The sequence below is a fragment of the Fusarium solani genome (assembly GCF_023522795.1).
Source record: "Fusarium solani strain SB1 chromosome Unknown bctg00000001, whole genome shotgun sequence".
In the NCBI taxonomy this organism is placed as follows: Eukaryota; Fungi; Ascomycota; class Sordariomycetes; order Hypocreales; family Nectriaceae; genus Fusarium; species Fusarium solani.
Window position 1 is genome coordinate 5,575,600 of NW_027072156.1, and position 27,351 is coordinate 5,602,950.

Sequence of the window (27,351 nt, forward strand, 5' to 3'; positions counted from 1 at the left end):
CCCAGCCCATCAATTTCATCACTATGAGGAGGTCATGCCGATGCAATTTGGTGGCCAGATATCCAACTGCAGGATCTCTTGGTTTAATAAAAATGGGAAAGGCCATTTCGTCCTCATCAAGGACCTGAAAGGCCACCCGACTGATATCTCTGCGCTGGACAGTTTCGCCTCACACCCAATCCCGCACTTCGTCAAGATTGAAGGTGTCTTTTCATTTAAACGTCTCACACCTATTGTGTACGAATATATGCCAGTATCGCTGGCTGAGATTTCCGGCCACCCGAGCCTTCGCGACAGACACCTAGCTGCGATACTCGCACAGGTATGTGACTCGTGGTCGGGCATAGCGAAACCACCTAACACAGCACACCGAAGGTTCTAGAAGGGTTAGCCCATATCCATCGGTACTCACTGACGTATTTCGATCTAAAGATTCACAATATTCTTATCGATCTCGATGGGAATGTCAAGCTATGTATGTACCCATCCCTTTGCCTCAGCTTGTCGGTATAACATATGGCAGCTCAACGGCCAGCTTCTAGGGCCTACGGAGTTCAAGGGGCGCCCTCCGGATGTCACCGTGGATCTCAAGGCTCTGTGCAATGTTGCTCAGATCCTGATGCAGGGATACGAAGACAGCCCTCCCAGGATTGGCCGTCCTCAGCGCTGGGGCGACGGAGCATTGGCCTTTTTCAACGCACTAACCAAGGCCACAGAGATCGGCTTGTTGCAACAGGTGAGCGCTGCCACAGTATGCCATACGGAATTCTGTGCTAAATTGAACAGCACTCGTTCCTTCAAAACCCATCACCAGGGCAGCTTGGAGAGATAGTGCTTTGTTCGCAATACTGGAGCTCTTGGGGCTCACGTTGGAATATGAGAAAGATATCTGAAGCAGCGTAAATGACCTAATTGCCTCGGTACCTGTTGAAAGGTATCTTTCGCTTTTGCCTTTGGCATAGTGGTCTATTATGTTCCACACGGCCGTACTTACTGCATATCCAAGAACATTGCGATGGGTATAGATGGCATGGTACATGTAGTCTGGGAATGCAGGTGATGAGTTCAAGTATAGTACTGTTTCGGGTCTCTCTGTATGCACCAGGCAGGCAAGCTAGGTTCAATGAGAAATTTGGCAGTTTAATAGTTGCATTCCTCATCCCCTTCTTTCATGAGTGGTAACAATACTGATTATCACGATGATGACAAGGTGATTATAGCAAAACATAGGTGACCCACCCGATGACGACGACTCACTTGGTCAGTGCGAGGAGGGAAAAGCGCGTAGAGAAACTATAATAATATGTACTTATCAACCCCAGCATATATATACATACATGCCATGCGCCAACAGCGAGCACAGAGCCTGCGTCACTTCTGACCGACACGCTGGCTACACACGGACGCCCTGCTTCCGCCTTTTGAACCAAGCCATGACCTCCAAGCCCGAAACCATCAAGATCGCTCGTTTCCATGACAAGGAATTCGAGGCACATATGGAACTGCTCAGCTTGAACGATAGATCTGAAGAGCTCAATGAGGTTTCTCTTGCTCCAATATTCATGGCCCACGTCGGAACGCATCATCCTGACCTTCAAAGAGGATGTTCGGGCAAAACTGGCACTCTCGATCAGCATGGGCTACTAGGACGTGATCTTTCAACGAATGAAGCCTCCAATAACGACCCTCGAGTGTTTTACAACGTCGCTGCCCCAACCAGCACTTTCATATGTGGAAGCCAGGGTTCTGGAAAAAGTCACACACTTGCCACGCTGCTAGAAAACTGCCTTGTGCAATCCAAGGCGAACCTGCTGCCGCGGCCACTGACCGGTCTCGTGTTCCATTACGACACTTTCACATCAGACACAGGAGGCCTGCCCTGTGAAGCGGCGCGTCTGTCGTCTCATGAGGGGGTTAAGGTTCGGGTTCTTTGTCCACCGACCAACGTGATGAACATCAAGGTAAGTAAGTATGTTTTAAATATCGAGACTTCAAGTGGGTTGCTAATGTTGTTCGAGAAAATATATAGCAGAATGCCACATGTCTCCGTACAGGAGCTTCGCCTCCGCCAGACGGACCTCAATACCAAGCGAATGCTGGATCTTATGGCAGTCAATTCAGGGCAGAATGGCCGAATGCCGTTGTATCTCCACGTCGTGGCACGAGTGCTGCGGGAGTTGAGAATCCGGCAGCAACACATCGGCGGAGCGTTCGACTACCGTGGGTTTAAAAGAGCCCTAGAGGCGGAAAATCTAACAGAGAGCCAATCTATCCCTCTTCAGCAGCGACTTGAGACCTTGGAGAGCTTCCTGGCAAAACGAGTGTCGAGTGTCCCGGCGGTTGCCGACCAGGGTAACAAGAGGAAGAAGACCAAACCTGTTGCAAGTGGGGAAGAGGAGGCTAGCGATTGGGCGCCGGTGGTAGGTTCATCGGGATAAGTCGTATGTCGAGGTAATACTGATATGAGTATAGAGTGGGCAATTGACAGTTATCGACCTATCTTGTCCTTGTGTAACCCCCGAGATGGCGTGCTCCCTCTTCAACATCTGTCTCGGTCTGTTCCTGGAACAGGAGACCAGCCTCGGAAAGGTAGTGGCACTTGACGAATCACACAAGTATATGACAGACAACGTAGAGAGCCAGGCGTTCACAGAATCATTGCTGTCTACCATCCGCCTACAACGCCATCTCGGCGTGCGCGTCATCATTTCGACCCAAGAGCCCACAATATCCACCCGGCTATTGGATCTGTGCAGCATGACCGTCGTCCACCGCTTTACCTCCCCCGCATGGCTGCAGGTCCTCAAGGGTCATCTTGCTGGTGGATCTGATCTTTCTGGACTCAACGAAGCTGATGACTGCGAAGGGCAGCAGCACCAGGAAGCGACGAGCCGAAGAAAAGATACAGGGGCGGTGCCATATCCATCGATGTCACCATTGGCGCTATTCTCAAATGTCGTCCAGCTGCGAACCGGAGAGGCGCTCATATTCTCGCCTAGTGCAGTTATGGATGCAGTGCAAACAGCGCATCCCTGGGCAATCAACGGTACACAGTCTGGCTGGCAAGCCGTGTTGCTTGGCTGTGGCGTAATGAAAGTGCTGGTTCGGGATCGCATCACAAGCGATGGGGGAAGGAGCATTATGGCTTGAAACTCAGACGTGTAAGTCAGGGAGGGCGGCCCCCGTATCTGCCTTTGAGTGCGGTCCGAGTCACGCTGGTATGTAGAATCCTATGATGGCCAGCGAGGCACGCACGAAGGTTTCGTCCTCTTGCTTTTACTGTCCGAGATCTCTCCTTAAGCCTAGAAGAAATAACCATGTTTTCACGTATACCAAGAAGACTTGGAAATTACATGTAGCGTCGTGCAGTAACAACCAATGAACTGATCGGGGTGAGGAAATGCAGGGAGCCAATCCGACATACCGTAGCCAGCGAACTCGGCTCACTTCCAGTGCTCCTACATATCGTCATGGAGACGAATAAAAGTCCATCTGGTGTCGAGTAATCGCTGCGGCATCGGTGGCGCAGATGTTCGCCGACACAGGGTAAGCTTACGGGGTGACGGGCTGAACGGGGCAGTTGATTATGGATCTGCTCTCTTGCCACTGGTTGACGCAAGGTTATCCAGCCCGCCAAGATCGACTACCTGCATCAGATTTATTGCCGCCGCAGTATGTAAGCGGTCGGCCTCAGCAGAGTTTCAGGTCAGCTTGACGTTGCATGTGTGACCTGTATGTATTTATGCAGTCCGTCAATACAGAGTGTCGGTATCGACGATCTGACATAGCACAGCACATGCACCTCGCGAGGCTCTCCCCCACAGCAGACGATGAAACGTTATGCCGGATTATCAACTCCGTCAAGTTCCCCTAAAAGGCCAAACGCAGGGCCAGAGGACGGCGACAGCAGAGGCAGACACTCAACCCAGACTCACCTCCGCAGATTCGCCAATGCCTGGGAGTGCACCTCGGCGGAACTGTTTGGCTTCTTCGGGAACATCTCGACCAATACGGCCAAGCACTTGTCACCTCTTACATGCTACCCTTGGGAGCAGGTCAAACCAATCCTCCACAAGTACCGAAACCAGAGGCTGGCAGGGCACACACCGAGGGGGTCGTCCAAAACCAAACCATGGCAGCCGATAGACATCGAAAACACGCTCAGTCAGCTCAGAGAAGCTACAGAAGTATGTGGGATGGCTCCATTCATCATAGGGCAATGTTGAAGTTATGACTAGGAATGGACCTCTTTGTCACGCTGCAGTGACGAGAATACGGAGGTGCCGCAGGGCTCGACGCCGATCGCGCCAACGCCACTTTTATTACCCGATTCAACTCGCTGTTCCATCGGCCTAACTGGCTCGCCAATAGTCGGTGGCACAAGAGCTAATCCATTGGTAGTCGAGAACCCGAGGACGCAGGGCGATCATCGAAGGAGCCCCCTCGTATCAATCTCTCCATCAAGTCTTGACAGGCTCAATAACCCAAAGGCATGCCTGAACGATGAGGTCATCAACGGGATCTTGAAGCTTATCACATCGGCAAGTGGGGGCCAGTTATTGGCCATTGACTCCTTGACGACGAGATCTTCTCTTGGTAATCTTAATGCACGGAAAACACTGATTCCCATCCACATTGACCATCACTGGATCCTAGCTGTGGCAGAAAGGAGGCGATTTACGGTGTATGACTCTTACCCCACCGCCGGCATTGGCTTCCGCGCCGAGGAAAAACTGTGCAATCTATTTCAGACAAGGTTAAAGGATCGCGGGTGGCGATTTGTCGTCTCGGCGCCCATGATGCAAGACAACGATCATGACTGTGGCGTTTTTCTGTTGGCTGCTGCCTGCTGCGAAGCCATCAACCTGCCCGTTCCGAATGAGCTCGATACGGCTCGTTGGCGGAGCCTTTTTAGACGGCTCCTTGAGCCCCTCACGGCGAGTGAAGTAAGAAATCTAGACCAAGGACAGCCTACTGGTATTCCCACGGGTAAATGCCTGTCCGAGATGTCATCCACGCGGCTGAGGAGAATCCAAGAGCTGGTATCAGACGTGGCCCACAAGACATCTTCGTTCGTCGATCTGGCTCAAGCATGGGACACAATCAAAGTCGAGGTCTCAGAGGTGCGAGATGAAGTCGACTTGGCTAGGCCAGCCGTCAAGTTCGTTGCGAGCTTGACTAGGCAGTGTAGATCACTCTTGTCTGGTTCTTTGGAACGCCCAAACAGCGATAAAGTCCGGGAGGTGCTAGTCCGGCTGGCGCGCCCAGAAATTCTAGCCGACATGCCTTGTCTGAGCTCGAGGCAGGAAGATTGGATCGAAGCCATAGCGGCGAAGCAAGACAAGATAGCAGAATTGTTCCTTCGAGCTACGCAGGACTTTCTACAGGGAATACACGTCACAACCGATCAGCTCGCTGGCGCAGCGAATAGGACTCGGGAATCAAATAAAGCCGATTCGGGAGAGCATGATCACATGGGCAACGCTCTGGACTCGGACTCCGGTTCAAAGGTGCCGTCCGTAGAGCAAGGGATACTCTTTGAGGGGGAATAAGGCTTGGCCGGAATTAAGAGTCCTACAGAAAGGCCGGTGTTTTATTAGATGGAGTGACTAGGCCATTAGACGCAAGGGGGCCGATTATTGCTTATGGCCCTGGCAACACCACTACCGCAGGCAATACCGCGGCGCCATCAAGGCGGGGGTCAAAAGGTCGCGAATTCATAATTACTATTCAGGATAAGATCATGGCTCCTTGGAATTTGCAACTCTAGAAATGTTAATTGACCACTCCCTATAGGCCTATCTCTAAGTTGTGCTCCTCGTCGAGAAGAACCATGATTCCCCCCGTTTCTCTAGACATATGGCCAGTGAGAACCCATGGGAAATGTTTAGGGATAATGTAACACAGATGAGAGATTCAGGGCTGAGTTTCCTTGAGCGATGTGGGTATGGACCTCTGAAAGACTTTTCCGCGCCTCAGCTGCCGCGGCTGGTGGCCCAAAGGAGCATTGCTATACGATGGAAGAACTATCCCCTTCAGAGATATGTCTAGGGTCCTCTCAGCAGTCAAAGGTGGTATGAAGGCGGGCTGAGTGGCGATTGCCAAGACTTTTTCTTCCATCTTCAGCCTTCTGATCTGCTTGTGTTGTTCTAAAAGGCTTGGAGTTGGAGACCCGAGCATCGGCTTCATCACTAACCTCTAGGGTTTCTTGCTCGTTGTAGTCCTGTTGTCATTTGAAGAAATCCACGACGGCTCATTATATGCTAGCTTGCCTCAAAATCACAGCTTATATCTTCTGACGCAGGTTCGCTTGATCTTGCCCGCTACGCCTCACTTTGGCCCCAACATGCCTAAGTCTATTTTTAAATCTTGGTAAAAGAAGGCGGTAAATCCAACGGAGAATCAAACTGCCAAGAGAGCTTTCAGAGGAAGGGGACGCCTAGGGTCTGTTTTTAGGTAGCTATTGCGGCTTAAAGAATACTGGCGAATCTTTCAGGGATACCAAACGAAGGCCTATTAATAGCATTAGTCTACTCTTGGTATTTCTAATTTTACATGTCCTTAAATAAAGCTTCGCTATTCCCGCTCCCAGGTCTACCATAATAGCGAGGCGACATAAATATACACAGTAAATAAAGTATATATATATATATATGTATATAAATAACGCGCAGAGCCGAAGCAAAACCCCTTATTCCTTTTATTAGACGGCGGTCCTCCACATTTCACGGCACCTCGATCACTCGTTTGCTTTCCCGTCAATATATATATATTGCCTCTCACTATGGGCTGCTTCTCATTATTTCCGCAATTACCACCCGAGCTACGCCAGGAAATTTGGGAGTTAGCGGCGAGCACTCCTAGAGTTATTCATCTTTGGGTAGTAGCCGGTATCGTCACTACGAGTACGGGGCCGCACCCCTTACTCCGTGCATGCCGTGAGAGTCGCAAGGCCTGCCTAAAACAGAACGACCAAGGCGTCCCATTGAAATCCGGTGAGGGACGACTGGCTGTGAGCTTTGCCCGTGATCTCTTTTTCGTCAGAGGGGATAATCGCTGGCCGATGCAACCTTTTCAAAGAGGGCACTTTGTGTACCAGTTGATGAGAGTCGCCGTTGAGTTGGGTCCCACGTGTCATATGAGCTCCCTATTGTGGAGGTTTTCCTTGTGGAGAGAGCTTTGGATATTTCTCGATCAGGCACCGAACCCGTTCTCACCTCCGCCAGCATCTGATTTTCAACACCACTGTCCATTGCACCACTGTGATATGTTGCCCGAGAGTTACTATCCACCAAAACAGTCACGTCTGTCGGGCAATTTATGCCCTGCTTGTTCATGGGCTGAAAGCTGGTATCAGTATAATCTTCCTTACCCAAGATATTGGGGAAATGTCAGAATCACATATGACTCTACACTTCCGAAATATCCGACAGTAGAGCAGATCTTGAAGAGCTCGAATCCTCTAATTCGGTGTGTTAGAGTTGATGACACCCAACACAACCAACAGCTAGATAGGGCCTTCGGATACCCGGCAATTTCCAAGGCATTCGCGCATCGACAGACCTTAGCTGAAGCTTGTCTAGCTGGCGACTGGCAGAATTGTACTCACTAGGTAGTTTTGAATCAAAGGATCCTGTGATCATTGCAATGTGTGTTCCAAGTGAAAGCACCCGAATCCACCATGCTTCTTGTCGCAGTCCATTGCAACATGATGTAGCAATGTAGTCGTACACCAGGAAACTATGAGGGATATCTAAGAGCCATTGAAGGGGAAGGGCCATTCGCGCCACGATCCAGTATTCGTTATTAATAGCGATGAAATAGTATTGTTTTGTTCTCTGGTCCTAGTACTCCTATGTTTTCACACTACCCTATATGTAGCGGTGCTCGCGTGCATTCGAAGATTACTAGGTCGAGAAAACAACAGGCTTCTACCTACATAATAAGAGAAGGGCTATTTAATAGATGTCTGCATTTATGGACCGAATGCTTCACTGCGCTCGTTAGGTTACTGTACATACAGTACATATAGAGACATATAAACTAGATAGCGGCCTTTGGATGGCTTTCCTTGTCATCGACCTTCTCCGTGATGTATTATCGACTAATTCAGGCGCTTACACCCGTGTCCCAGCAGAGAAATCCACCGAGGCGAAACATTCTGTTAGCCACTTTCTAGCACCTAAAAATAGCTTCTTTACATAGAATGCAGGCTATAATAGGGAGATTTGCTAGAGATGGCTGCCACTTGTTAAAAGACGCCTCTTGATGTCTTGATAGGACGCGCCGTTCTATAATTAGAAGGAACCTCTAAACTGTCCTGATGTTTCTAAATGCATATTCGCTCCCAGATACTTCGCCCTTTCTATCTATAGCGTCTCATTTCCCTTCTGGAGCCTAGGGCCATACTTAATATGCCTTCATTCCCCGAGCCGAAGAATCATTCATACGCCTCTGTCTTCATGCATACTATATGTACGATCTGAACTTACCCTATATGAGAAGAACCATGGTTAGGCGAAGCTTTTATCCTACCCTAGATAGCATCAATGAGGCCGACACGGTCACTATCCCAGAGGACATTCGGAAGCTCCTGTTAGAATTGAAACAGATCCCTGACGGCGACACGGGGCGCGGAGGTTACTTATTTGAACACCAGAAGCATTTGTTCCCGAAAAGCATTACCGAGAATCACAGGGGATGCAGTAGGGCAGCCAGAGACCTGAAGCACCTAAAAGAGTTTCCAGTTCACACAGGGCTTGATGTGTCGGCAATAGAAAGTCATAAGAAATACAAAAATCTCCAAGCGCGAGGCTTTATATCATCCCAGGCTAAACTTGAAATTTCGATTCCGAGTATTCACAGTGTCGTGTTGGGCATTAAATCGCTCGAGTTCCATCCCGATATCGAGGCCATCTACGAAGCCGGACTGCTCAAGGCCTTGAGAGTAATGCAAGATACGATCCCATCAAAGGACCTTGCCGTCCAGCTTGAGGTCGGCCCACAAGAGCTGCTTCTCCTCGGTGCCTGCCCAGACGCCGGATTATCTGACAAAAGGGAAGGGGAGGGCGTAGTGAGAGCTATCCTGCATCTTATCAGTGCATTCGATGCAAACGTGGAGCTGGGAATTTGCTTCTATCCCGGTACGTCGGGTGAAGGAGGTTAGTCTATATAAGGCCAAGGATTATGCTAACCACATCACTGCTCACACTAGGCGAGGGACAGGGACAGCAAGCCCAGTCAATGCGGGGCATTGCGAATCTCGCCCGTCGAGTAATTGCCAAGGCCCCACACAGAATCAGCCAGTTAGTCTTTGCTGTTCAAGAGAAAGAGCTGGCGGAATTCTCGAACTGTCTTGACGATGTCATGCCCGAGATGGAAAGGTATGGGATTGAACTTTATCCAGGATTGATCAACCAAGCCGGCAGAGCTAGAACCAAACCTAGGCTTCTATCAGCTACTAGTATGCTGTCAAACCGTAGTTCCACCACCGAGTATGACATAGAGACACAGCTAAGGCAAAAATGCGCTCAGTTGTGGAGAAGACGTTTGCCTTTCCTCTCTGTCGACGCGCTGTATGATTACGTGGAGAGATAGTCACTTCGAAATATGACAATTCATAATGTACATACAGTACACACAAACTTAAACAGAGCAAAATTTCAGCGCGGCTGATTACTATCTGGCTAATGCGCATCCGTGAAAGGCGGGGCGTATGCTCGATGGCATGGCAGACACCCCTGGCCGTCAGCAGAGCGACCCAGGTCCAGCCGTCGCAAGGTCGGCAGGCTGACGCGCGATGACTTGACCTGTGGCCAGGCACTTCAGCGGGAGTTTATTTATTTCAAGAATAAGGCCCCTGGCTGTCCTGCAGTCTTCATTTCAATACGCCAGCTAACTGATGAACCATCGCTATCACCGCCACCCCCGCTGTCATCATCACCGGCTTTCTACCGCTCTTCGTTTGCTACATCTCTTTGCCTCCGCCATGTGGGTCTTCTTTGGTCAGCTCGCCGAGAACATGCGGCAGGATCAAGATGATGAGATGGAGGGGAACTAAGTCCCGGAATAGATGCCAGCAGTGACGGCCACATCATTCGACTATTTAGGACTGGGACCCCAGTTCCTGTTGATTCTATAGACACGCAGACACACTTCAGCAGCTGATTGTTAGCATAAGCCTTATGACTACCCCATATGCCTACTAGTTGTTAGCTTGACTGTCTGATGCAGGCAATTTGATGATGCTGTTCCTGCCTCGCATTATTTGAAGTGTCCATCTCTTACCCCAAAATGTCCTTACCTTCCGTAGTCCTCTGTTTTCAACGCATGCCATCACGCAGGAACTTGAAAGCATGGACACCAATGCCGATGACGCTGCCTGGGCCAGAGTTACACATTCCCTAAGCCGCGTCGCTACCTTGGGCGATTGGGAGAGAGAAAAAGCAGGGATCCAGAACGAACTCACCTCAATAGCCAAGTCCAGGTGCACGCGGCGCTCACGGATGAGGACAGGAGCAGCCGAATCGGCGGAGTTCGATCGATCAACACAGAACCCTTGCACTTCCGCCAGGCCGCGTGGGTCCGCTCAGAGAGACCTAGCCTCGATCGGGATACAAGGCGCACTGCCAGCACTGCCAACCGGGCTGGGTCGGGAAGCAGGGGACTTGTGCCGCCATGAGAATCAACAGGCACAGGCCATCCCAGCGGCCATCCCCAAGGTACTGTAACCCCAACGCTTCTGATTATGGGAAGTATAGGATATGAATACACTTTACTGACGTCGACTAAGGATACGCGCCTCAGGGAAAAGCGAGAGAGAAACCAGGCAGCAGAGTCTTGCATCGTCCCCGAGCCAGGGCAAGTTTACTGTACATATTGGCAACCGTCCAAACAGTGGTACGCCGTACGATGTCTCCCCATGGAAACCCCACACGACGTTGAAGAGCTCGAGAACATGGGACTCTTGAGAGACCATATACCGGACTGCTGGGTCTACCGACCACAGAGCAGATCGATTTCGTTGAAACAGGGCTATGAGGCTGGCGGGCCGCTCTTCCCGACGCGCCAAGTTCCTATCATGTATTTCGACGGTCTGCCACCCGAAAAGAGCGCAGTCGGCTGGGTCGAAGTAAGGGACTTGAAAGTGTTTGACGACGACTGGACCTGGCACCTCATCGAACATGACCGCCGCGTGGAGGCGTTTCCCCACAAGCGGAGGGCCGAAAGAGGAGTCAGCCTCGCAGTGGGCGGTTACCTGGGTTCGTAGCGAACTAGAATGCTGGAAATTTGAAAGAGGCGTGGTTCTTGATAATGTTTCGTTATGCTGAGGCAACGAGAATATATGGAGAGGTGCTGACGTGGGCTAAGGAGAATGACAACAGTGGCTATATCAGGTAGTAGAAAGACTTTAAGAAAGTGCCACTGTGTTATGTAGCATTGGGATATGATGATACGATGTGTTGACAATGCGTTCTTTGTTATAGCTGAAGCCCGGCCCTCGATGGGATAGCTGAGCCAGAAGATAGATAGAAGCTGTCACACACTTGCTCACTCTCCCGGGGCCCAGGCTGTTTCCCTACCCCGCCTCCCTTGTTGCTGTTCGACTGGCAAAGAACCTGGCTGCACTTCTCCTGCCTTTGCCTCTTCTTCTTCTTCCTCTCTTCTTCCAACTTTGACAGCACTCGCTCCTCTCTTCCCGCTCCGACGCTCGGATCATTGAACCTCTCAAGAATACCGTCCTTGCCATCCTCGCTCGATATGCCCGTCGACCCGGCAAAGCGCCATGCCTCCCCGACGCCTACCACAGTCCCAGGCATTCAGTCTCCCGCCAAACCGGAAGAGTTCATGTCTAACAATGAGATCGTGAATAAGGCCCTCGATGGCTCCGCCGACGGTCCTCCACCCGCAAAGAAGCGTCGAACTTTCCCACCGAAGGAGCGCACAACCGAGTACTTGGATCTAATGAAGCCCCACGAGGAACGTACGTCCGAGGACCAGAGTCAGATAGAGAGGCTAGTGACTGCGCTGCGCAGGAAGAAGAAGATTGTGGTCATTGCTGGCGCCGGCATTTCTGTATCTGCAGGGATTCCCGACTTCCGCTCCGCCACGGGATTGTTTGCTACCGCCAAAAGCCAGCATACACTTGCAGGATCTGGCAAGCACCTTTTCGATGCGTCGGTCTACAAGCACGATGCGTCCACGCGGTCTTTTCACAAGATGGTCCGGGAAATGGCCAAGATGTCGCAGAGCGCAAAGCCCACCCCCTTTCACCACCTGCTGGCGTCATTAGCCCAGGAAGGCCGTCTACTGCGCCTCTACTCGCAAAACATTGACTGCGTCGACACTTCGATGAAGCCCCTGGCTACGAATGTTCCTCTCAACCTCAAAGGTCCGTGGCCGGCCACGATACAGCTGCACGGCAGCCTCGAGAAGATGGTCTGCACCAAATGTGGCCAGCTCGAGCCCTTCGATGGCGAGATTTTCGATGGTGCAGAGGCCCCAATCTGCCGGGCTTGTGAGGCCAATGACGAGATGCGAACCGCCCGTGCTGGAAAGCGAAGCCACGGCATCGGCAGGCTGCGACCTCGATTCGTGCTCTACGGCGAGCTCAACCCAGACGAAGAGGCCATTGGGAAAGTGTCCCACGCCGACCTCAAGGCACGACCAGACGCCGTCTTGGTCGTCGGTACGGCATTGAAGGTCCCCGGGGCTCGCAGGCTTGTCAAGGAAATGTGCCAGGTCACCAGAGGCCGCCGCGATGGCATCACTGCTTGGATCAACCTGGACGGCGAACCGAAGGGTGCTGATTTGAAAAACTGCTGGGACATTGTGGTACGGTCCGAATGCGACGACGTCGCTCGGCTGGCTGCGCTCCCGCCTTGGGATTGCCTGCCGAATCTCACCCTCAGTTTAATCAAAAGAGGATAGAAAAGTGTTTGTTTTTTTGCCTTTATTGTCGCCAAGATAACATACAGTATAAGGCAATGATAATATATATACATACAGCACAGTATAACTCACGTTAAATAACAGGTATAACCGATATCCTCGTCAGTGTAGTCCGCATGCTTGATTTTCTCAGCGTGACGTAGTCGTGAATATCACCTTGATGACAGCGACTCGTGTAATGCTTACTTCAATGACCGCGGAAATGCCGTGGCCACAGCTGGGCCGGGTGGATGCTGATGTACGAGGCAGAACAGCGCTGTAGACGATTATCTTGATCATAAAAGGAGGACGGGCCATCGCTAGGTAGCATGAATTGGCGCCACTAGCGGCTTCCCCTGTTCACAAGTACCAAGTGAGAAAGGACCCATTTGCGTGAGAAATATGAATATTCCGATGAAATGATCATATACATACATAGCACTCGCATGCTAGCTTCTATCGATTCGCCATGGTTAACCAAGACTTTGCTGCTATCTCTCTCGATATCCGGCGAGAAAGAACGGAGAAGCTCATCGGCACAGTCTACATACGGATAAAGCACCTGCACTTTCTCAACGTAGACAAGCTGAGGAGCCATGTAGACCCACAAAGTACAAGACGAGTAAAAAGAATCTATAGGGAAGAGGAAAACATCAGGTCTGGCGATGCGTTGAACCACGTTCCAGCGCTCATCGACGACGTGGCCCTTGTACAGTTTTTGGCCCTTCAGAATCTCTGCATCGACCACCTGAAGGGTACAAGTACAATGCCGAAACTCGAGCTCCCAGATGGCTTCAGAGTACTGTGCCTCAGCGGCCGACATCGCATTGCAGCAGCCGAAGAAGAAGCTGGCCAAGATAAGTGGTGGGCAGTTGACCTGTTTCGGACAGGTCCGGGGTGCCCATCAACCCTCTGACAGAAATCGACCGACTGACCATTGATCACAGATATGAGCGAAGCACTGAGGGAGTTTCTAGTGAACGAATACTCCAACGAGCGCAAGCCCTCTGACGGGGAATTGTTCTTCAACACCCGAATGTCCAAAGTTGCACGTTGTACGAGTCAGTGGCTGGCCCGGCTCGCGTCAGTAAGCAATTCGCCGAACCGATTGAGAAACTATAAGGCTCTTCTTGGCGACGAAGAATACCTGGCGCGGTTTGATAGATTCCTCCGTATGGAGGCGCTCTTGCATGGCATGAAGCTGACGACGCTGAATAAAGTGCGGGCAAAGAGATATCGCACCGTAAGTCTTCCCTCACCCCGCAGCTGTTGTTCAAAAGAGTGCCGTGCCTAAACAACTAAGGAATTATTGCATGCTTTAGACTACGTTTGTGACTTCTGGGAAACTCTTCTCTTGGGGCGCGCCGAGCTCATGGCCAAGCTTGATGTGGATACTGTCATCAGGTTAGAGAAATCATCGCCGGGCGCCTGCGCTGATGACCATGAAGCGCTACGGCGCCAGATCGAGGAGAAACAAGTATTCAGCAATTTCAGCATCGAAGAAAGGCAGGCTCTATGGAGCAGACTATGTGTCCTCACAAAGGACCGCCTCGTTCCGTCGTTGAGGACCTTCTTCGACAACGTCTCATACCTTGAGAACGCAGGAAATGCTATGGAGTTGCTGGTGGACGTCGGGAAGAAGGGAGACCTGCGCTCGGCCCTTGCCGCCGCATTCCCAAAAGACCGTCGAAACACCCAGAACTGCATGGTCCAGGTGTCTGCTTCGGAATTTCAGTCTGCCAAAATTCACGGGGGCTGTCAATTCGACGCGGCGTATCTACAGCTCTGGCTCTACGCTATCCGCGAATGCCAGGACATAGATAAAGCTGGAACAAGCGACAAGGCCGTGGAAATGATCCTGCACGAGTTTGCTCTGGTTGCCGCCGAACTTGGTTTCAGAACAGACAAGATCAACAGCCTTCTGAAGGACGATCCTGACCTGGCCATGGCCAGGCGATTCCTCACGGCCGCACGACCTGCTGATGAATACCAGTACGACAATCTCGAACAGCACGCAATGGAAATCAAGGGGCTACTATCTACCGCGCTCCCTATGCAAGCTCGCATCGAGCAAGATGATTTGCTTGCTGCCATGAAACCGCCAGCCCGGTCCGGAAAAGTAGGGAGCGATCATCGCGCGCATGACCGACACTTCATGTTTCTCGACAGGTTCCTCGGATCAAAGCCAGGGCCGAGCTCAGAGGAGCCTAGGTCTGTGGATATTACCTCTTTCTTTATTCAGCAGTCACATTTTTACTGGTTTTTCGGGGACAGGATGAGGATAGAACTACTTCCCTTCGGCAGTAGCACGATACGGCACGCCGTGGGGAATGTGAGTGGCGCCACTGATCATGGCCCACTCGACCACGGGGGCCCATCAAGGAATGTCTCTGCCGTAGGTCGCTTAGTAGCCGGAACTACTCCCTGCCCAGCGCCATGGGATCTTGAGGGGTCGCGTCGCGAGCTCGCGGCTGCACAAGCAGAGCGCCAAGAATATGGGGCCCGACTCCGTCGGCTTGAGGAGAGAGAGAATAGGCTGAAGGAGGAGGATGATCGACTCAAAGGGTTTGAGAATGAATTGCTAGCCCGAGAGCTTCGGGTCCAATCGAAAGAGGATGAAATACGACGCGAAACAGCCGAGCTTCGCAGCACCCGGGTCGGCCTCCAAAACGGAATCTCTGAGCTCCTCTGTGAAAAGGGCGATCTCGAAAGGGCGATCATAGAGCTGCAGAGGGAGCAAGCAGTACTCGTGGATAAGGCAGCCAGCAGCAGAAACCAGCAGCAAGACCAAAGCGCAAATCCCAACCGACAAACCAGCCAAGCCCCGGATGGCAGAAGCGACTTCTTAGTTGAAGTCGCCCGTCTCAAGACCGAGGAGGCTGCTCTTCGCCAGTCTATTGAGAAGCTGGTGCAAGAACAAAGGGACCTGGAGGGTCGCAGCCAAGAGCTAGTCGACAAATGCCGCCAACAAGAGCAGAGGCGGCAGTCCGGTCTTACAGAACAATCTCGTCTCCAGAAGGAGGCCTGGGAGCTGCGGCTGGAGATTGAGCGTCTGGGCATAGAGAAGAGGGAGAGAGAGGCGGCCTTGGTCAGGCAGGGGCGGGAGGAGTCTGAAAAAATAGCGGCCTTGAATAGCAGGAAGCATGCCCTCCAGGAGGAGGTTCGCGAGCTTGAGGCAAGTCGCCAGAACCCGACAGAGGTTACCCCACAGATGCTCCCTCAAGCGGGCTCTGTCATTCGCACAAGTCGGTCGGCAGAGGTGAGGAATAGGGCGATCAACGAGAAGGAGCACACGCATAGGCCGAAGCACGATCGCGATAGCGCGACGTCCGGTCATCAAGACCGGCGAAAGAGACCAAGGAGGATGGTGGTCAAGTTTTTGAAAGTAGTCAAGACTTGGAAGCTAGACTGCGAGGTTGAGGAAGAGCACGTCGAGCAGGCGGCTACGAGGCACTTCCGGCAAGGATGTGCCCTGTTAGATGCCAAGATGCAGGTTTTGAACTTGGGAAGCTGCTTGGCTGGAGTGGCGAGTGGCATGATTCGCATAGTATTGGTCGTCCCCGGCTGGGAGCTGAGGGACTTGCCGGCGCTAAACAGCACCCACGAGACCCAGTCTTCGGCTGAGCAACCTTACACTGGCGGCTATAATGTAATCTAATTGTGGCCCTATCCGAATGTAACGATGTGAGTCCGAATCTAATCGCATTTCGGTGCCGTGGCAGCTTACCGTTTTACGAGCAAAGAATCCCACGATGAATGCCGATACAACATCATCACAGTACTCAGTGTATTTTCAATGGGTTATACGCCAGTTCCCGAGCCAGAGACTAGATATAGATTAATCAAATAAATTGAATTTATAACTAGATATAGAAAAGAATCACTCATGGTTGTTATATCATAATTATCGGCTCGCCGCCGTGTCGCCCCAGGGTCTTTTCCACATGTTCCGTGCACTAACTAGCCTATGACTTCTAAGGACTTCAGCATCCGTTGCGTAAAGACAAGTCAAAACGTACCTCTTGCAGCATCTTAGCTGCCGCCACAACAATCTCGCCTTCCTACTTATATAATCAACGCGCTAAGCCTGCTTTTCGGCCCGCAAGCTTTGTAAAGCAATGAGGATCAGGCCAAGCCTGGAAATTGCAGCTGTTAGCCAACCTTCAACAGCCTGGACTAAGCTGACTTACTGGTCTTCAATTTTAGAGATCCTGGCAGCAAGGCTGTCCGGTGCTGGTGGCATAGTTTCAATACTTTCTGGGGTTACTGATGGCTCATGGGCGAGCGTGTGATCGTTGAGCTGGAGCTCTGGCATCATTAGGGTGGTTTGGTCTATCGTGGAATCCAAAGTTGCGCTATCCCAAGCCGTACCTGGAAACTCGATATAATTCGAGATTTGTAATTGCTTCTCGGGGGGGATGTTACCGGTGTGACAGGCGCAGAAACAACAAAATATATCAAATGACCCTGGATATGTGTCCATTTTGGTGATAGGTGTTAATAGTAAAGGTTGTTGGAATCTAGCGGCGGCTTGCTAGCCTATATGCAGCAGATTTGCTAGGTGATGAAATAGTATCACCTGGGGGAAAGAAACTATAGGTTTTCATCCGCGTCTTACTCTTCGCGATCAAGGGTTGCTAAGAATAGCACCGTCGCTACGAGCTAGAGCGATGGGTTAATTTAGCCCTTCGCCGAGTTTAGTTCCGTCGGCCCCGGTGAGGGAATAAGCAGCAAGCTGGTAGATGCCCAGGCAGTCAGGAAACTCGTAATCAGCATCTTGCCCTTTATAGCCGTGCCTCCTGTAATGTCGCGAAGATTAAAAAGTCAGCATCCTGCTGACGGGGAGCTTCTAGGGTTTTGCTTACGTTCTTCTTCCTCTCGTCACTCCGTTTACGATTTCCCTTACATATCGTGCTAGGTATGGCTAGGTGCGCCTTCACGGGTCACTACGATCCATCAACCTTCACGATTCATTGGGATCTTTACCCAGTATGTATACATGCATGTATTAGCCTGCTTCATACATATAGTATAAATAAAACCATAACTTGCTATGTCTCTTGAAACATCTAGTAGTTCAGTTCATCCCTCCCTATCCATTGAAGCCATAATGGACCTTGCTCACTCCAGTTTTTCGCGGAGGCATGCCTTCAACCAGAATTTAATCAGCGGAGCGGTTCTATTCTTCACCATCGGCATCTACCTTGCCGTTCTCGGGCTTGGGGCCGGCGGCGGCAAACCATCGTCGCAGCGGGTGAGCGACATCTCCAACAGTCTGCTTTACGGCATTTTCGCCATCTTCGGTTTCCTCACGGGCGCCATCCTCAACAGGGTCGGGCCACGCATCACAATGTCCCTCGGCGTTGCAGGCTATCCCCTTTACGTAGCCGGCCTCTTCTACTATGATCGTACGGGCAATGAATGGTTCCCTGTTCTCGGCGGCGCCATCCTTGGCCTCTCGGCCCCCATGCTCTGGTCGACATCTGGCTTCATTCAGTGGGCCTACGCATCCGAGGGTGAAAAGGGCAAATTTATTGCGGTACAATACTTCATCGGCCAGATCGGCAGCGTCGTCGGATCCCTTGTGGCATTTATCATAATCTATAAGGGAGCCGCTCCTGCCGAGGGCAGCCCCACAAACGTTTACATAGCATTTATCGTCCTCATGATGATGGGCTTTGTCTTTGCCAGCCTCGGACTCATTCATCCAAGCAAAGTATTAGGTACGGACGGGTCAGCTGTCGCGGTTTCTCCGCCTCTCTCCCTGGCCCAGGAGCTCAGGGAAGTCGCCAAAGTCCTACGAGACCACCGCGTTCTGCTCATGTTGCCCGTCATCTTCAGTTGTGAGCTAGCCCTTGGTATTCTGCCTTCCATCAATGCACGGTTCTTCAGTCTTCGGACCCGCGCTATGAACAACGTCGTCTTTTGTCTGATTCAACTTCCAACCTCTGTCGCATGTGCCTACGCGACCGATAACCTCCGCTTCAGTCGCCGAGTACGAGGGTATACTTCTCTGTCACTTCTTGGTCTGGTGGTGTTTGCTGGCTGGATCGCGCTTCTGGTATGGATCACAGTCAGCTCGACGTGGAGTTCGCCGCCGCACAACGGAGTCGACTGGAAGGACGCCGAGTTCGCAGGCCCTTTTATTCTATACCTGGCCTTCGGCATTATCTTTTGCGCCCATCAACTTGTCGGCATGTGGGTAATGGGCACTTTCAGCAACAGGCCGCGTACCCTCGCCATCTACGGCGGTTTGTGGAAGGGCGTGGCCGCTGCCGGCGTGGCCGTCCAGTTCGGCATGGGAGCTGCCGAAGTCTCCTACAGGTCAGTTCTCCCAAAAGTCTCGCGAGGTAGTCTCTAATCTCCCACAGGAAACAAATCGCTTTCGCTACTGCTCTGCAGTTCGCCTCCATCCCTATCATGTTTTGGTTGGTGTCAGGACTTAGTGATGCCGGCCATACTTGTGACCGTGAGTTCTTTAAAATGCATGCTTATATTTCCAAGATTGACTCTATACCAGCCGAACTCCCTGAACACAATTTTCAGACACAAATAGCCGGAGGCACTAAGGCCGAGTAAGCGTCAGAGGTTGATCGTTGTTAGCTCCTACGTGCGGTGTAGGCCGTGTAGTGTAGGCCATGCGGTGTTTATGCAGAGGGAGGGCCGGGAGGGGTTTATCTTTGCACCACGTTTTTTTCTATAACCTTGCTAGAATGGTTCTTGCAGTCGGGGCCCTCTGGCTCAACTGTCCCATCGAGGGTCGCCAACGCAGTGGCCTTGTTCTTCCAGTCACGTCTATCCATTGACCGACTCGAACGAGCTGTAAGATCCCTTTGGGCCAGCTTTCTCGTTAGTTGTGTTTGCCGTTGGTACGGAGTCTCATTCAGCAACCATATCTGCTAACAGGGGCTAAGTGAGATCCATACTCAAAGTTGACCACAACTGATAGAGCAATCCTTGGGGGATATCTACCATTGAACTCGATCACCAGCTAGATCAAAGGGTTAACAACGTGGATTGGAACAAAGCTATGCTGTCCGCGATTGTGCCTGCTCTTGTAAAACAAAGGACTCGATGGGGGCTTGCGGCGCCAGGACCTGCGAGCTATGACGTTTCCTCCTCTTTATTGCCGGCCCAATCGTCCAGATCGACCAGTACGCCGCCAAGAGAAGCATCATAAATGAAGTCGCCCACGTGACCCCAAGGAACTTCTCACCAACAGCAGCAGAAACCCTTAGAAATCCTCCAACCTGGTTGGTTTTGTGCATGGATTTGAAGGCCACCGCTGTCACAAGGCAACTGCCTATGCTGATTACTAGAAAGCCCAAAGAGGAAAAGAGAAAGTTGGCAACCTGAACTCCCTTGTGCTCGGGTAGGAGAAGCGCAAAAATGCAGGCTGCCAGTTCTAATCCACAAAATGTAACGGCAAGACAATAGAGCGCCACGAGGGCCAGGAGAGTGCCGCTCAAGAGATCAATCGCCGCTTGGATATCATCGATCCAGCCTAGATCGCCCAAGCCCAAGTCGAATGGGTGATGGTCGAATTCTTGTTGGAGCAAGCGGGTGAAGGAAAGGCTTTCTAACATCCCATTAGCATAGATTTCCGGAGCACATCTTTCGGTTACATGATGGGATTCATGGTAACGAAATCACACTCACGATCGCGAGAAGCGCCGGTGCAGGAAGAAACAGTCAATGCTGCATCAGATGAACCATCATCTCCAAGGGAAAGATTGCCCCAGCAGAAACGTAGGACATGGACAGAGTACCAGTCGTAGATGTTCAGCCCCTCCAGTGTATCCTCGGCAATGCCGCCTATCGTTTCATCAATCCAACTCGACAAGCTATTATTTCCGGGCCCTTTTGCGACGCTAAGCATGGCAGGGCCCAGATCCGACAAGTCTAGCTACAGACGGTAAAAGTCAGTCGATCATCACTAACCTGCCGGCATGTGTGTTACCCACTCTTAGTATGGCATAGTCTTCCAGTGCACCCTTACTTTGGCCTGCAAAGAGAGCCAAGTTGGAGAGTATGAGCGTGGCTGTGGAGAGAAGCAGAGGTGAATAGGTGATAATCTTCCCTTTGATGACGGGGACGAGAGAGTTTGTATCACGAGGGGCTGTTGGGAGCATAATGGATATGGTCCACGGGCCAGCAGCCTCGATGTGAGGATTAGAGAAGCGATTCCTGTGAAAACTTAACCTAGTTATGAGAGGACCAGGAGATGGGAAGGCAACGAGAATAAACACGGTCAGGTTGTCAGTGCTGTAGTAATCATACTCATGGTAATCAAGGAAATCGGGATTACCGTAATCGATCATTCCTAGGTAAGCAAGGGAGGCGCTGCAGGTGTCTCCAAGGAAGTGCAAAGACCTTGAATATACGCGGTGTGTCCGTTCCGGTCGAAACTATACATAATATAAAGTTACTAACACTGTACTGTACCCGCACCAGACTGCAGATGTATATCTATCATCGACAGTGTCTACTTGTATAGCAATGCCGACAATTCTCGGCCATCACTTACTGCAACCTTCATCTGCCTATGGGTGCCTTCACATCACGGTGTGGGAGGTGACGTTTATTTCCTTGATGGTGACGTAGTTGATGTACTGACAATTACACAAGTCTCGCGAGACCACACCGCAAGCCCAGTAGCCGTACAAGGGGATGCCGGGGCTACGACGTCGAGATCGGCTACGATAATGTTTGCGGCATATGCCGACGACCTCGCTCGCATCGACGATTGGATCCGCCTGACCACATTGATGCATTCATTTGCACAAGGCCTCGCTCGCATCGACGATTGGATCCGCCTGACCACATTGATGCATTCATTTGCTCAAGGCCTCGCTGTGCAGAGCTCAAGATGAGGCTCACCCGTTTATGCCAAAATGCGATCGTGGCAGAAATGCAGAGACATCATCTATTCCATCCATCCGATCGAGAAGACAGTCTGAAGAGCCCAGTGGAGTTGGACGGACGGCCGATGTTCGATGACTTCACCACACGCTCTCGTGAACAAGACGAAGCACCTCCTCTCATCAATCAAGCCACCAAGCCAACCCCGGTCCCTCTGCCATACTATAGTCTATGATCGGGGTATCGCCTAATGTGGCTATGTTAATAACAGCGCATAGCCCCTACAACGGGACTGCCCTACATACTCCTTGCCGGCCGCTCTGTTCGTTGGTAAATGGTTCATCCGACATGGCCCTCGACGCCTCAGATCGTCCACCTATTCTGGAGGCTATAGAAGACCAGCTAGACGACAACCATTAGGTCAAGAATACTTTATTGAGCTCGGGGTTATCTTGAATTTATTTGAGTACCTCCAGGTCGTCAACAAGGTGGACTGAAATCTAGTCCGCCACAATTTCGTGACGCGGCGCAGCACCCCTGGCAGACGGCTCGACCACAGCGAGCATATATAGTCATCGCCCTCGAACCTCCACCTCATCTCTTCCTCTTTCTCTTCCATCTCGTCTCACATCGCCTCTGCCCTTTCCTCCTTCTCTGCCTCCTACACACTACCTCTTTCACTTCTGACCGACTATGAAAGAGACATCATCGTCAATGGCCAACGAGACGCCACCCGTGGCTGAGGCTAAGTGCCATCAGTGTCGTGGTGCGCTTGAATCAAGCTCAACGTACCGTACCAAGCGCTCCCCTTTTGTATGCTTCCCAGACCATCGTTGGCTTCGTGACGCTAATATAGACGGCGATAGTTTCTCTGTGTCCGCTGCGCCGTACGGGAATCTTTTATGGGAAAGTATCTTATCAAGCAGTTCCGCGACGGCCCATGCGCCATATGCTTTGGGGAGAAACCGACAGTGCACCTTACTTGTCAAGCTGGGGGGGCTGCCCTCGTCGGCCACTCTTTTTGCAAGACATGTGTACTCGGAATAAGGCCTTGGAATTACTTCTCCAACCGTGACGGCGGCTACGAAGTCTACGAAGACTACGAAGACTACGAAGACTGCGAAGACTACGAAGACTGCGAAGACTACGAAGACTGCGAAGACTGCGAAGACTACGACGACAACGACGACAACGACGACAACGACGACAACGACGACAACGACGACAACAATAGTGATAAGAAGCGCATTACAGAGGTCAAAGGACAGCTTCCACTACGTCTTCCTGACCTTCTCCCGGAGGAACGACTTCTATGCCCACTGTGCAGAGGCAAAATAATTTATGCCACCAAGGAGCGTGCTACTCCCGAAAGCTTTCAAGTCACTGATACACCCTCAAGCGAGAGCCGATTTGTCATCCCCGAGAGCGCCGTCGTTATCGATCTGACATCAGGTGATGGGGAAACAAGCTCCCGCAAGAGGAAGCGGAGCGAAGAATTGAGCATCCAAAGAAAACGGGGGGCATGTATCCTAAACCGCTGTTAAGGCGTGGAGGGCCATAATAGGTCTGGAGATGGACGGGAGGCTTGGGGTAGAAGCGGGAGAATAATTTTACATATGAGAGCTAGCAAATAGGTTTCAAAGATCCTCTTTATTCAACGAGCGTCAGGAATTATACCAAGAGTTTAAAAGGTCTTGCCTATGTCTCGGCCATGTCTCGACCAAGGCGGTCGACAGGCACCCGCAGGTGCACAGCCGGCTAGGCGAATAAGGTCGATTAATAAATAAAATAGAAACAGGAAACAACCTTATAATATTATAGCTCAAGGTTAATTAAAACCTTTATAAAATAAATCCGTCGTGGGCGGTCGCCTCGGGACATATAGGCAATCAAGGCATTGAAAATACAGGCCCCAAACTTTATCCCATTTTCTCGGCTGGGCGAAATTAATATCTAGGGTAGACTCAAAGTCATAGAAATAATCCATTCTAGCATATGCATATGATGCATATATATGCACGATATCTATACGATATAAAACAAACGATGCAGCGTCGATAAACATAGATAAATACTATGTATACATGGTGCCTGCACTAGAAGCTAAAGTATTCAGCGAACTGCTTATGCCGCCGTCAGCATGCTTAGGTAGTGCTGTAATCCCCTTTTGGAATGAATTTGAGAAACTCCAAACCCGACACGCTGACGCTGAACCTGCACCCCACTGTAACCCCTTACTCTATGTCCACTGAAGATAGACAACCCAATCGAGGCACTACTGCGTACTTGACTCGCATCAGATCTACGCTCGCCCCCATTGCTTCCCCCGTACCCGTGCCATCGTCCCATTGCCCGCATAACCTCTCTTTCTCCAAACGCCGATTGATAAGGAATCGGATCTTCGTCGCTGCCATGCCCCTGTTTGCCTGCTCAACCTGGTTTACCACATCCACTAGGCGATGGAGTGAGGCATGGTGCAGTTCCGAAGCGACAAGGCGTTGTGATAGACCTTCGTAGAGCTTCTTGATGACTTCTGTCAGTCGATTGGCCACGGCGATATCCTCGCCTGCCACTGAGCCCTCGGCTGCGGCAGGATTAAGCCTCCCAGGGCCTAGAACTAAGCTGAGATACCCGTCTCCCAGGTAGAGTGTCTCGATGCTTGACAGGGAAGCGAGCAGGGCTTTAATTCTATAGGAGCATGGACCTAGACTGAAGCCATCGGCTCTTGCCATGCCAATGACATCGGCCTCAAACGGTAGCCGGTCAACGCCAAGATGGCGGATACGCCCGAACTGACGGCGGAAGCTCTCTGCATCGTCTAATGATTGGACATGGGAGAAGTCGCGAGCAGTGATGGCAAAGTCGGCGTTGGTCTGGATAGGCCAGACTCGCCGAGCGACATTGCTGATGAAGAAGATGTCCGTGATGAAGCTGCACCTGAGCATCCCATAGATGCGCGGCCGAGATTGCTGTGATTGTAGCGCTGGCGATACGGCTACCCAGAGGAGGTCGGGAAATGCTGTCAAGATAACAGAGCGTGCTTCTCGGCAAATGAGACCGAGGTTGCGCGTATCTCGTACGGGTGACGACAAGATTCCCTGTAAACCTCTGGGCCCGGTGCAGAACTGCCCGCCAAAGACGACATATTCCTCTCTGCCTGAGCGGTTGGGGCAGCATGCTTTGGCTACATGGATCTTGACGCTCAGTCTGAGTATTCGAGGCCTAGGAAGACAGTAATCCCATATCTGCAGCCGCAGTTCAGGGGGCAAGTCTTTGAATTGGGCCATTTTACTCCATGTATTGTTCTCTTTGAACCCTGACTTTCCAGGGTTTTTAAAGTCACCAGATGTAGGAGTCCGATGGTAGCTTACCGATAGGCTGACCTTTAGGTCTAGCGAGATAGTAAGCTCCGCTATTGCAGAATACTAATTCGTATGCGGCTTATTATACGACATATATCGCGCTTTAATGCATACCCAGCATACTCTTACAGGGCAAGTAAGGTGGCTATACCTGTATAGAAAGTAGTATTTATTAAGTGAAAGGACAATCGATATGTGCGTGAAGCATCATTTCAATGCGCTAATATCCCTACTTCACGACTTGTTCAACCTAAGTTGCTATTTTACGCGGATCCCGCCTTAGAATGATGAAAGACCCCAAGATAGTCTTCGCCAAGAGTCGACGACACAGGATGAAGAGGAGCCACCCGACACGAAAGAAATCATTAAGAGAACGGAACGAGAACCCAAACATGGACGCCGCCACAGTTCCTGACAGAGATGTCACGGAGGAATGGGCGGAAATGATGTCACCCACAGAGACGGAACACAGAGACGGTACTTCAGAGAGCCTCTGCGCTGCATAATAGTGAGACGGCATCCGCACTCAGGGGAACACAGGGGATAGACCGGAGGGTACAGTATGGGAAGCAGGACTATTTGAAGCATATATTATCGGCATTGCTTGGAGATGGCGTGCGGCTCAAGATTTACTACCGGCCTTCTTCCCTTCGCGCCACCTGGTAACGGATCCTTGTTCTAATAATCGCCCTTGTCGATATATGCAATCATTTTACATCCCTATTCACATCTAAATGGTGTGTCGCGGCCACGGGTTGCTGCTCTTTTCTGTGCTCCGTCCAGGATTCCTTTGCGAAAGGGGCTGCACGGGATCTCTTAACCTTGACACTGAATTCTGACTGTGATGACTGCGCCTCACTGGTGGCGTCCCAGTTCCCGACGACTTGCCACCTGTGGTTCTTGCAGCCACAGCAAGAGATTGTGCCTTACCACCAGATATCTGCCAGTGGCTGTCCCATTATCATACAGAGTACTTCGGATGGTAGGCGCTCCATTGCGGTCGCGGGTGGCGTATGGAAGGAGCAAAATTCGTTGGTGGAAAGGTGAGCAGCAAAGGAGGCAGGTTTGAAGGTGAAGGTCATTGTGGCCCATCCAAGCCTTTATAACCCTTGCGAGGGCATGCCGGTGACAAATATGCTCGGGAATAAGATACTGGTTTCGTAAGGGGTTCCTTGGCAGATCAAGGATCTTTTTCTGAATCGTTACCCTCAGCATAGCCCAATAATGGTTGCAGAATTGCAGCCGACATACCCACATTGAGGTGCACCTGCTCAGCCAGGGCACACTAGATAAAAGGATGCCAGTTCTATCATGTCTTCATATATTTTAATGCGTAGTTGGGGTAACTGGAATCTTGACATACACTGTTCCCTGCTTACTGTGTTACTGAAGCTTCGGTATAAGGTTTAGTTGTGTTACGGCTGTGTTATTTCCGTTGGGTTGCTCAGAAGCCCACCCCCCGACCAAGCACTGTTCCCTTTCTCGCCCAGGAATCCTCCATCGCTGGCTGCTCCCAACCCCTGCCTTAGAGAGGAAATATGCCGACTAGGCTTTTGCTCAAGACAGAAGGTGCTATGCGGAAGAAGGAGCCGATGGAGCCATGACAAGGAAGTATTGAAAGTCAATCCCCGGTGCCCCTGATTATAGATAGCGGTGGTGTCTGTAAGTGTCTTTGAGTGCGGGCAGGTCAACGCGTCCAACACGTCCAATACTGATGACTCACCGGAGTCCGCCGTCCCCGGCCTCTCGTCACCTAGTCGTCCCTCTCAGGAGGTCAGGCCTCCCTGATTGTGGATGCCGATCAGTTAGAATCGCATTTGGGTGCCATGTGCTCGTCCAATCGACCGAGATGGTGCCGGCGTCCTTCTGAGGCACATGCATGAGCCCGCAGCTTTGCGATTAGAAACGGGGAACTCGCTGTCTTTAGGAGCCTCTGGGACTTACATGCAATGCCTCCCAGCCACGATGATCGTGGGTCACTGCACTCTCATGCTACCTTCCATCTACAGAGATGGCCGAGCTGGCACCCTCCTTCCTCTTTCATGCCAACTACAGAGTGATCCTCAATATGGGTGTGCTTGCCTCGGTGTTGCGGCTCCGATGGGAAAAGGGGCAGTATTGTACTACGTGGTAATCCTTGCCGGGCAGAGGCTGAGGCAGAATACCATGCACCTCCAACGTCTCCTCCTCGGTGTGC

At 51.3% G+C, this 27,351-nt stretch overlaps 8 protein-coding genes across 8 annotated transcripts; 5 read left to right on the plus strand and 3 right to left on the minus strand.

Moving 5' to 3' along the window:
• Positions 1-34: 34 nt before the first annotated feature.
• MRS44_003880 (uncharacterized protein) lies at positions 35-3,150 on the plus strand (the record flags this gene model as incomplete). The annotated part of the gene is made up of 5 exons (XM_065623438.1): positions 35-322; positions 524-751; positions 1,323-1,961; positions 2,055-2,420; positions 2,473-3,150. The coding sequence occupies 5 exons, from the start codon at positions 35-37 to the stop codon at positions 3,148-3,150; spliced, it is 2,199 nt and encodes a 732-aa protein (XP_065479510.1).
• A 680-nt stretch (positions 3,151-3,830) lies between these two features.
• MRS44_003881 (uncharacterized protein) lies at positions 3,831-5,552 on the plus strand (the record flags this gene model as incomplete). The annotated part of the gene is made up of 2 exons (XM_065623439.1): positions 3,831-4,187; positions 4,239-5,552. The coding sequence occupies 2 exons, from the start codon at positions 3,831-3,833 to the stop codon at positions 5,550-5,552; spliced, it is 1,671 nt and encodes a 556-aa protein (XP_065479511.1).
• Positions 5,553-8,509: 2,957 nt separating this feature from the next.
• MRS44_003882 (uncharacterized protein) lies at positions 8,510-16,588 on the plus strand (the record flags this gene model as incomplete). Its single annotated transcript, XM_065623440.1, has 8 exons — positions 8,510-9,161; positions 9,215-9,383; positions 10,313-10,721; positions 10,793-11,261; positions 11,570-12,834; positions 13,370-13,820; positions 13,878-13,985; positions 14,253-16,588. The coding sequence occupies 8 exons, from the start codon at positions 8,510-8,512 to the stop codon at positions 16,586-16,588; spliced, it is 5,859 nt and encodes a 1,952-aa protein (XP_065479512.1).
• Positions 16,589-17,011: 423 nt separating this feature from the next.
• Positions 17,012-17,413, minus strand: MRS44_003883 (uncharacterized protein; the record flags this gene model as incomplete). Its single annotated transcript, XM_065623441.1, has 2 exons — positions 17,012-17,066; positions 17,121-17,413. 2 exons carry the CDS (start codon positions 17,411-17,413, stop codon positions 17,012-17,014), a joined length of 348 nt encoding a protein of 115 aa, XP_065479513.1.
• Positions 17,414-18,040: 627 nt separating this feature from the next.
• On the plus strand, positions 18,041-19,509 carry MRS44_003884 (uncharacterized protein; the record flags this gene model as incomplete). The annotated part of the gene is made up of 2 exons (XM_065623442.1): positions 18,041-19,254; positions 19,302-19,509. 2 exons carry the CDS (start codon positions 18,041-18,043, stop codon positions 19,507-19,509), a joined length of 1,422 nt encoding a protein of 473 aa, XP_065479514.1.
• A 449-nt stretch (positions 19,510-19,958) lies between these two features.
• Positions 19,959-21,251, minus strand: MRS44_003885 (uncharacterized protein; the record flags this gene model as incomplete). The annotated part of the gene is made up of 3 exons (XM_065623443.1): positions 19,959-20,509; positions 20,590-20,836; positions 20,895-21,251. 3 exons carry the CDS (start codon positions 21,249-21,251, stop codon positions 19,959-19,961), a joined length of 1,155 nt encoding a protein of 384 aa, XP_065479515.1.
• Positions 21,252-22,485: 1,234 nt separating this feature from the next.
• Positions 22,486-23,336, plus strand: MRS44_003886 (uncharacterized protein; the record flags this gene model as incomplete). The annotated part of the gene is made up of 2 exons (XM_065623444.1): positions 22,486-22,605; positions 22,659-23,336. The coding sequence occupies 2 exons, from the start codon at positions 22,486-22,488 to the stop codon at positions 23,334-23,336; spliced, it is 798 nt and encodes a 265-aa protein (XP_065479516.1).
• Positions 23,337-24,026: 690 nt separating this feature from the next.
• Positions 24,027-25,079, minus strand: MRS44_003887 (uncharacterized protein; the record flags this gene model as incomplete). Its single annotated transcript, XM_065623445.1, has 1 exon — positions 24,027-25,079. One exon carries the CDS (start codon positions 25,077-25,079, stop codon positions 24,027-24,029), a length of 1,053 nt encoding a protein of 350 aa, XP_065479517.1.
• Between the last annotated feature and the right edge of the window lie 2,272 nt (positions 25,080-27,351).